Source organism: Lagenorhynchus albirostris, chromosome 11 (assembly GCF_949774975.1).
Source record: "Lagenorhynchus albirostris chromosome 11, mLagAlb1.1, whole genome shotgun sequence".
NCBI lineage: Eukaryota > Metazoa > Chordata > Mammalia > Artiodactyla > Delphinidae > Lagenorhynchus > Lagenorhynchus albirostris.
In genome coordinates, this window is record NC_083105.1 from 21444266 (window position 1) to 21453706 (window position 9441).

General features: G+C 41.0%; 1 protein-coding gene across 2 annotated transcripts in view; it reads right to left on the reverse strand.

Moving 5' to 3' along the window:
* SLC17A8 (solute carrier family 17 member 8) overlaps positions 1-3886 on the reverse strand; it is a 51988-nt gene extending 48102 nt beyond the window's left edge. For both annotated transcript variants that reach the window (XM_060164654.1, XM_060164653.1), the window contains exon 1: positions 3392-3886. In XM_060164654.1, coding sequence (XP_060020637.1) covers positions 3392-3492 — 101 coding nt within the window. In that variant the 5' untranslated portion in view covers positions 3493-3886. The remainder of the gene's footprint in view (positions 1-3391) is intronic.
* Positions 3887-9441: the final 5555 nt, after the last annotated feature.

Sequence of the window (9441 nt, forward strand, 5' to 3'; positions counted from 1 at the left end):
TTCTCAGAGTCCTATAGATCATGTAGGACCTTGAAGGCCATTGAAAGGACACTGGCTTTCACTCCGAGTGAGGTGGGAAACTGGGTGAGGGGCAGGCCTTAGTGGTGAGCAGGGGAGAGATGCTATCTGTTTTAATAGAATCACCCTGACTGCAACCATGGGAGCAAGCTGCCTGAGGTTGTGCAGGCAGAAAGTAAATGATGTCACGGCAATTGGAATCCAGGATCACCTGATCTCAGAGCCTGGTCTCACAGACTAGCCTTTGCCTATGGAGCAGACAGTGCACGGCTGGTACATACATTCAATACACAACCGCTGAATGCTGAAGATGTACACAATACAGGGATTGGTACCATCACTTTAAAGGGGAGATATGAACACCTAAAAGGAGACCAGACTCTCGCTCAGTCTCCCTTGGGGAAAGCCTTCCATACTATAACTAATTAGGATAAAAGCGCATGCTTGCCTGAAGATCCAGATGTTGCTGGCTACTTTGCAGCCCAAGTAAGTCCCTAAGCCTAAGTGAGTGGTTAAATTTCAAGACAGCAAGTGGGAAGAACGGACAGTTGATTAGAGTGCAGCATAGTGTAATGATTAAGAATGGTGGGCAGAAATGTCTGGTCTGAAACCCAGCTCTGCCACTTATAAGCTGTGGGCAATTTACTTAACCTCTCTGTGCCTCAGTTTTCTCATCTGTAAAACTGTGATTATAATTGGCCCTACCTCACAGGATTGTTAATAGAATTAAATAATTTTACGGTACCTGGAACATACTAAGTGTTTATTATTATCATTTATTACACATAAGCAATTAGAGGGTACTCATATTATCATCTAAGTTGAAAAAAATCTGTATATCAGTTTTTGGACATGAATTTCCAAATGTAATGCTGTCTGTCTGTTCCAATACTGGACGGTAAGTGAATGCATCATCTTTCTTCCTACATTTGAAAAATATTATTGTACCTTTAGCTGATGAATTGTTCAGCTGCTTCTTATCAATGACTGTCTTTAGAAAGATTAATAATGCCTGGCTCTAATCAGCCCCATGTGCAAACTTCAGATGCTTTCCTGTGCATCTGCCACTCCCCTGAACAAGAGGAACACTCTGTGATCAAAAAACATCTAAAAATGCCATCTAGATGATGATCTCCGTCTTAAACATTATTAGACATTTATGATTTATACTGATTGCTAAGTTAGAAAGTCGGGATTTCTAACTTCCCAATATTCCTGCCCCTTACAAAACAGAAAACAGTTCTTTAAGGTCTTTTTTTTTTTTTTCCCACATTGGATTCCGTCAACTGGTTTTAGGTAAAAATCAATGAGGGGAGGGAATGTCCATTACAAGCCAGGCTCTGGGCAAGGCACTTTATATATAATTATCTTATAGACTTGAGGTTAACACCAAGTGCGTGGCAGAGCTGTTTTTCTTGGAGGAGCCCTAATTCTGGAGCGTTGCTCAAAGACCACTAGAGCTGAGGATCCGTCAACTTAGATCGACGGCCAATTAATGCCTTTTTTTTCCCCTTCCTTTGCCAATCGTGTCTCTCTAGGGATCAGTGAAAGAAGAGGTGCGAGTTTGGCTTTATTTATTCTAAAAACATTCATTCCACAATTATGACAACAATGATAGTATCTAGCATTCATTTAGTGTATTCTCTGTCTCCAGAACTGGGCTAGCTGCTTTTTTATTGTTCCATGATGCAGTTCTGAGGAAACTCTTCAGAGTCCTAGACACATAACTTAATTTGGGGTTGAGGTCACACAACTTGGAAATTACTAATTTTGTTATATCCCTAAGTAAACCAATCTGGTAAACAAAAGGATCTTCAAGTTTGGATCATCCAATCAAACACAGTAAAACCAGCATTTAGGATAAGTCCCTTACTGAAAAAAGTGATTAAATTTTAAAAGACAAAGTTGGAGAAGAACACTCCTAAGTACTTTTGGTTGAGTATTTTATAAACTAAGGCACAGAGTTTGGTGACTGTAATGGTGACTAGTCCAAAGTCGTGGTTTTTATTCCTGACTTTGTCAGATTCCTTTGTCATCACTTGAATATGCCAATTAAGCCACTGTGCCTTCCTTTTGCATTTTTAATCAAATGAACACCACCATACGATGTTACCTGGGAGTGCTCAATGGAAGGATAAAACACTCTTAAAAGAATAGGTTATTGTAATCATTTCCTATGTTTGGCTGGTTTATCCTGCTGTCACTGAGGTAGGTTTTCATCTATACATGATAATTCAGTGTAGTTCTGATGGAAAGTTTTTTGTTTTTAATTACCAAAATAATAAGGTGCCCAACCCAATTCTCCTGCTAAGCTCATCAAGAGCGATACAATGGAAAATTTAACACTGACAGGAGGCCCTGTGTTGTAAAATACAAGAAGTGGAATGAATCTCAGTGTGCCTAGAAATAGTCCTTCAAATGCTAGTTTTTAAATTTAACAGAAAACATAGATAGAAAAGTTAAAAGGAGATGCTAGGTGGCATTTTTCACTTACCAGGATTAGAAATAATCATAAAAAACTTATCAAGGATAGTTTCACATTTATTTATGTCAGAGATTAAAGGAGTCATTTTACCTTGCACATAAGGACTGCTTATTAATTCATCTGTAAGACCTAGGAAGGCATTTACTATGTCTACTATTAAAAATCACAAATTAAAATATCACATCATTTCATTCATTTATGGCAAACTCTCTTCCAATGGTAATATATTTTACTTTTTAAAAAAAGATTTATTTTTTGGTTTGGACAAAAACATTCAATTCAATGATAGTACTTAACACTTTCCCACTTAATCATGTAAGATTTTCTGCTTTAAATACTAATTTTTAAAGTTACTTTCTTCACACCATTGTGTAATTATCTTTCTCTTTGAAAACTACCCAATCAAGAACCACTTTATATAGTTTATATTACAAGCTACACAATTTGCAAATACCTAATTTTCATTTATAGTGAAAAATGAAGTGAAAACTTCTTAAAAATTATTTCAGCTCAGAGCATAACCATATAAAGTGGTTCCTGATTTTGTTATTAGTATTGAATTAACATGAAACATTATCTCCCTAAATCTTTTCTAATTCAATGCCAAACACACAATAATGCAATATTACCATCTCCAATAAGTGCTAATCCTACTGTATAAGCAGAATGTTTGTCTCGATGTTTTCCTAATTCAACCTTATCGTTTTGATGCATCCTTTCCTCTAGGCACATAGTCTGTTGGAGCAAGAAGGGGCTCCAGAAGCCCTTTAATCTGACCCACTCACTCCTTTTTTAAATGTGGCTTTAAAATCATGAGGCACACTCTTTCAAACACCAGCAATGTAAAGCTACTCAGAAAGAAACCTAAAGTTTGCATTCAAACTTTACCTTTGTAAAATCCCCAACGAATCCCCCACAGCATTCTTCACTCCTTCCTTTCCAGGTTTCAGAAATTTTTCTTTGAAGGTATCAAACGCTTTAAAAGGCATTTTGAAAAGGGGGTATCTCCAAGCCGTCAACAGTCAGTCTCGGAAATTGTCATCCTTTCTCATTTCCAGCGTGGGGACCACTCTGCTTTCCTCGATGAACACCTGGAAGTCAGTTCTCATACAGGTGACTACTAAAAATCAAAAAGAAGATGAAACCCAGCCCAGATCTTTCAAGATGAGACAACACCCCCTGCCAAAAAAAGGAGAGGCCAAGTGGAGTGTGACTGGGAATTCGGCCCCTCTCAGCTCCCAGCTCAGCAGCAGCCTGTGGTGCTGTCTCAGGCAGCCACTCTCAGGCTAAGCACAGCCCGGCTCCTGCCCTGGGCTGCAGCTGGAGAAGCTAAAGTGGGCTCCAGCCCACGAGGTGTCCCGAGACCAGCGACAGCATCTGCAGCCTATCTCCAGCCCCTCCTGCTGCTTCAGACCACATTACCCTCCTGGCTCACTCGGCTCAGCTGTGGCTTTCCCTGAGCGATCCTTTCCAAGGTGATGCCATAGTAACCAGGACAATACCTGCCCCTCGGTCGCTGGGGCTTTTAATGCGCTCTCAGCCAGAGCAGGCACCCAGGGCGAAGTGTGTGAAACATTCACAAGTCCTCTGCTTTTCTGAGGTCTGGCCCCTAAGACAGGCTCTCAGCGACCACATTATGGCTTCTTATGCCTCTCGAGGGAGGCGTGAAACACTTTTTCTGTGAGACACCAGTATGGATGTGGTCCTTGGAGGAACACTTGCACTTGAGGAGGCTAAATGCAAAACCCAGGCCACAAACCTCTAGGAGGGCATTTATCTGGTCCTGATCAACAGCAGGATCACTCAAGGTGTGGTGTGTGAGTGCCACTGGGACCACTGAACTGAAGATGACTGAGCAGGTCCTAGAACCTGCTTACTGCTCTTCATCCTCAGGATAAGTCTAAATTCTTTACCATGGCCCACAAGGCCCTCTGTGGGGCTCCAGCCTTGTTTCTTGTCACTCTGCTCTTTATGTCAGCTTTTCACTGAATTCAGCAAGCTCCCTATCACCTCTGAGGTTTACTCAGACTGTAGCCTCTGTCTGAATAACTCTCCTCACCCTTCATCTGGGAAATGTCGAGGGATTCTTTTTTTTTTTTTTTTTTTTTTTTTGCGGTACGCAGGACTCTCACTGCTGTGGCCTCTCCCGTTGCGGAGCAAAGGCTCTAGACGCGCAGGCTCAGCGGCCATGGCTCACGGGCCCAGCCGCTCTGTGGCATGTGGGATCTTCCCGGACCGGGGCACGAACCCGTGTCCCCTGCATTGGCAGGCGGACTCCCAACCACTGCGCCACCAGGGAAGCCCGATGTCAAGGAATTCTTAAGTCTCACAGGGATATCTCTTCCTCATACACAAAGTTAGGTATCCCTCCTCTGTGCCCCCAAATCACCTGTCCTCCAAGCCAATAGGATCTGGAATGTAGTGGTATAACATAAATCATTGTTGGAGTAGAAATAGCACATGTTGCTCCCACATTGATAGGCGGCAGGATGGCCCCTCCATAAATGATGCCGCCATGAAGAAACAGCCTTCATCTGTGAGGCTCCAGGGCTCCAACCCCCAGCCTGCAGGTGACTGACAAATCCTGTGCTTTAGACCCTCAGATTCCCCCAGAGTCATTTCCACAAGATGAGTCACTGCCCTCTGCAGTCGTAGTCCAAATCCTTCTCCAGGATTTGAATTTAGTTGATATAAATCAGAGCTGGATCCTCCGTAGGTTAAATACTACCACCAATAATAATAATAATTATTATTATGGCTAATATTTGTTGAGCTCTCTTTATGGTCCAAACTTTGTGTTAAGCATTGTTTACATATTATCACAATCTTTCCAACACTACTTTGTGGATAGTTAATTGTTATTTTCCCCAACTTCACTGACAGGAAACTGAGGCAAAGAGAGGTTAGACTTGCTATTTCAGATCCACACAGCCTGGCTCCATGCAGTCCTATTCTCATTCTCTGTCTCTGTTTTTGTCTCTGTCTCTCTCTCCTCCTCCTTTCTTCCACCCCCTCCCCCTCCACCACCCCATACTACCTCCTCTGACTTTACTGAGGTATATTTTGCATATCACACAATTCACCTATTTCAAGTGGACAATCAATGATTTTTAGTAAATTTACCATGTTGTGGAAGCATCACCATAAAGCACAAAGGAGGTAGAACATTTCTATCATCCCCAAAATAACCCTCATATTCACAGTTAGTCCCCATCTCCCATACCCCACACTGCCCCAGGCAACCATCAATCTTTCTCTCTCTATAGATTTGCCTTTACTAGACATTTCATATAAATGGCATCAACACACTATATACCATACAATATATTGTCTCTTGTGTCTAGCTTCTTCCATTTAATATGATGATTTTCAGGTTTGTCCATGTCACAACTTGTGTCAGTAGTTTGTGCCTCCTTTTCCGCTTTCTGTGGTATATTTTATTGTATGGACATACCACATTGTGTCTATCCATTGATGGACATTTAGGTTGCTTCCAATCTCTGGCTATTATGAATACAATTGTTAAGAACATTTGTGTGCAAATCTTTCTGTGGAAAAATCTTTTCATTTCTCTTGGGGAAATACCTAGGAGTGGAATTGGTGGACTGTATGGCAAGTATATGTTTCAACTTTTAAGAAACGGCCAAATTATTTTCCAAAGTGGCAGCACTATTTTACATTCCCAGTGGCATATATGAGGACTCCCATTTCTGACATCTTCACCAATATTTGTTGTCTGTTTTTTTTTTTTGTATAACCATTCAAGTGGGTATAAAATGGTATCTCATTGTGGTTTTAATTTGCATTTCTCTGATGACTAATGGCATTGGCCATGCTGTCATGTGCTTATTTGTCACTGGTGTAACTTTTTTGGTAAAATTTCTACTCAAATATATTGCCCATTTTTAAAATGAGTTTTTTGCCTTATTATTGAGGTGTATGAGTGTATATTCTCAATACAAATTCTTTATCAGATAATACGACTTGCAACTATTGTCTCCCAGTCTACTGTTTGTCTTTTCATTTTCTTTATGCTATATTTTTAAGTGCACATATTTTAAATTTTGATGGGGTGAGGTCCAATGTATCAGTTTTTGTTCTTACATAGACTGTGTCTTGTAAGAAATCTTTGCCTAACCTGAGGTCCTGAAGATTTTCTCCAATTTTTTCGTTTTCTAAAAGTTTAATTGTTTTAGCTCTGACATTTAAGTCTACGACCCATTTTGAGTTCATTTTTATGTATGGTATAAGGTAAACGTCTAAGTTCGTCTTTTTTTTTTTTTTTTTGGCTGCGTTGGGTCTTCGTTGCTGTGTGCAGGCTTTTTCTAGTTGTGGTGAGTGGGGGCTACTCTTCATTGCATTGCGTGGGCTTCTCATTGCGGTGGCTTCTCTTGTTGCGGAGCACGGGCGCTGGCACATGGGCTTCAGTAGCTGCAGCACTCGGGTCCTAGGGCACGCGGGCTTCAGTAGTTGTGGCACACGGGCTTAGCTGCTCTGCAGCATGTAGGATCTTCCTGGACCAGGGATTGAACCTGTGTCCCCTGCATTGGCAGGTGGATTCTTAACCACTGTGCCACTAGGGAAGCCCTAAGTTCATCTTTTTTCCATGTGGATATCCAGTTGTCCCAGCACCATTTGTTAGAAAGGCTATCCTTTCTCCAATGAATTGCCTTAGCACCCTTGTCAAAAATCAATGGAACATAAATATAAAAAATTATTTCTGGACTCTCAATTCTGTTCCATTGATCTTTATGTCTATCCTTCTACCAATATCACACTCTGTTGACTGTAGCTTTATAGAGTACGTTTTGAAATTGGGAAATGAAAGTCCTCCAACTTTGTTCTTTTATTAAAACTGTTTTGGCTATTCTAAGTCTTTTGTGTTTCCATACAAATTTCAGAGGCAGTTTATCCGTTTCTGCAAAAAAAAACCTATCCAGCCCTGTGCTCTTAAAAGGATATTTTCAGGCCACCAACCTTGCCACCCACAACTCCTCAAGGCTGAGAATGCTAAGACTCCAGGAAATCACATATCTAATCACTCCACCAAAATGTCTTCACCTGTCTCCAAAAAGCTCACTCATTCATCAAATACAATCAAAATAAAATATGATAAACACACTCTCTTGCTATAGAAAACATCCCCTGGTGAAGCTTCTAACCCATTCCTCAAACCCCAGATAACTTTAGGTTACTAATCTCTTAGAGCACACAATGGAAGCACCACTAGGCAAAGACCATGTGAATCTCTTTTAAGGGTCAATGACTGCTAAGAGCACAAACCTTTTCTGCAGAATGTATTGCTCATGACACACACCTGAATCTGCAAAGGTTTTTTTGGCAGTGATTTAGATGTTTGATGATAATAATAACTAACACTTATGGAACACCCTCTAGGTGCCAAACTTTATGCACTTAACTCATTTAATCCCCACAACGACTCTCTCAGGTAGGTACTGTTTTTATACCATCTACAGATGAGGAAACTGAGGCACAGAGATTTTAAGTCAACTTACTCAAGTTCGCACAACTAGGAAACTAGGCAGAGACGGGATACAGACCCAGGAAGTCTGGCATCAGAGCCTGAACCCCTAACTTCTACACTAGAGCTGTGGATAATACACACAAGAAAATATAGAGCCAGACTTTCCAGAACCGAGGCTCGTTTTATTCATTTGTTCCTTCTCATGAGGGCCTACTATGTGGCAGGTCTTTTTGAGACACTGGTGATATAGGCTGAACTGTGATATTTCCCTTAAAGAAACAAACCAGAAAATGAATGAGTCCATATGGTGTGGTGAGTGACACATGTGGTAGTGGGAGCAAAGGTAAGGACACCTAAATTAGCTTACTAAGGGAGTGGGAGAGGGTTTCCTAGAAGAGGGGATGATAGTATAAGCTTTCAGGGATGAAAGAGTGAGGCAAACTAAAGAAAAAAAATGTAGGAGCAAAAACTTGCATGAGAGAGCATGGCACCTGGGGGAAATTTGCATAGTTTCAGAGAGTTGGGTGAGTTTACCATGTGGTAGAAAACAAGACTGGAACAATGGTCATGAGCTTTATATAATTTAGTGGTTACAGAAGAGCATTAAAATATGTGCTCCCCATCGCAAAATAACAAATACAGCAAAGATAGATGAAATGATGTGTAGAACAGAAACCCCTGAGGGCCATGAAACTAAAGCTTTGGTCTATGCTTAGGATATGTAGACTGAATATGCATTAGAAAAAAAATCCAGCCATTGCATGTACTCGATGACTTCCCATCATCCTGTACAGAAAGAGCCTCTTCCCTAGAGAAAATAAGATTGACTAGGACATCTTTAGAGGTGATTGCCCAGAACATAGCAATTCCTCATTCTCAGGGAACTTCCCTCTCACTACCACCCCCCCTCCTCTTTTATGGAGACAGGCCCCCCAAAGTCCTGTATATACTATAATGTTTCCCATCTGCTCTGACCACTGTTGGATGGACCAGCGATGGGCACCTACACTGTGCTGAGCCAGTCAGATGCCAAATTTTCCTGTAATTTAACTTTAGAATTGAAAGACTGCTAGTTAATCTTGCAGAACCCTGGAACTGTAACTGGCGGGGGGAGGGTTACATTCACATTATGGACTGGAGATGGAGAGAACACTGGTCTGGCAAAGAGTAAGAGGAACGAAACACAATGAAACTTTAGCAGGCTGAGGATGTCTGTTTCTAATGGCCTTCCAATTCCTGTTTGTCTAGACCCAGCTGTCCTACCCTTGGGTTTCATGAAATACCCAATCCTTATAACAAATTGCCCTCCTTTTAGTTTACTCTAGCTAAGATAGTTTCTGCTCCTCACTGATAATCTTGACTTTATCAATGATTTAAAACCCAAGAGATAAAAAACCCAAAGGTTTTTGCTCTGGATCTATTAGATGAGAAATAAAGATAAGAATGACAGTTT